Raw genomic sequence first — 771 nt, forward strand, 5'->3', positions numbered from 1 at the left:
CCGCAAACAATCCACTTGGCGCTTGCTTTGTCCCCCACCATAGTTGTACACCAACTCGAACGCTTGATCATTTCCTTCGAAACAGCAGTCTCTCACTAAACGCTCTTCAAGCGAGCTCCGTTTTTTACAGAACTCGCGCAAACTGCCGCCACTATAGAAGTACTGCTCCTTAACAAGTTTTGGAAATGGTGTATCCTGCCGCTTGATCTGCCGCAGACCTGTTTCGATAACCCAGTTCGTTAACTTCGCGTACTGTAGCAGGTCAGCATCACGCCACGCCGGCAAAACCACAGTGCGTGAATGGTCTTCTTTTTTCGGATAAAACTGACACGATGTTGCATGAAAATCAAATGGAGCATACTCAATTTTCACTACTGCCTGGTTAAACATCAGCCAGAACAATTGGCGCCTCCTTCTCGTCGACATCACCTTCGACCGACCTGGGAGTAACTTGGTTTTGGATAGCCATGATATCAATCGGTGAGAGGTTTGTTCGTCGTGCGTACGATCCTTGGCCATCGAAAAACACCACATCTTTCTTACAATTGATTTCTGTCAAGCGACGTATGACAAGCACCTTTTTCCTCTTGATGCACGCCAGGTAAAATGCAATAAGCAGGACTTTCCAACTCCCAGTGAGCCAACTATCACAATGCGATCTTTCCCGAAGAGCAGTTTCTTGATCACCTTCCAAAACATCACTTCCTCCACCCGAACGAAATAATACGGGGGAAATCCGCCGGATTCCTCCCAGAACTTATGCAAGGTAGG

At 47.3% G+C, this 771-nt stretch overlaps 1 protein-coding gene across 1 annotated transcript; it reads right to left on the minus strand.

The window, feature by feature from the left end:
- Nucleotides 1-67: 67 nt before the first annotated feature.
- PHALS_09025 (uncharacterized protein) lies at nt 68-469 on the minus strand (the record flags this gene model as incomplete). The annotated part of the gene is made up of 3 exons (XM_024724480.1): nt 68-95; nt 164-324; nt 389-469. The coding sequence occupies 3 exons, from the start codon at nt 467-469 to the stop codon at nt 68-70; spliced, it is 270 nt and encodes an 89-aa protein (XP_024575352.1).
- Between the last annotated feature and the right edge of the window lie 302 nt (nt 470-771).

Source organism: Plasmopara halstedii (genome assembly GCF_900000015.1).
Source record: "Plasmopara halstedii genome assembly, contig: Scaffold_336, whole genome shotgun sequence".
Lineage (NCBI taxonomy): Eukaryota > Oomycota > Peronosporomycetes > Peronosporales > Peronosporaceae > Plasmopara > Plasmopara halstedii.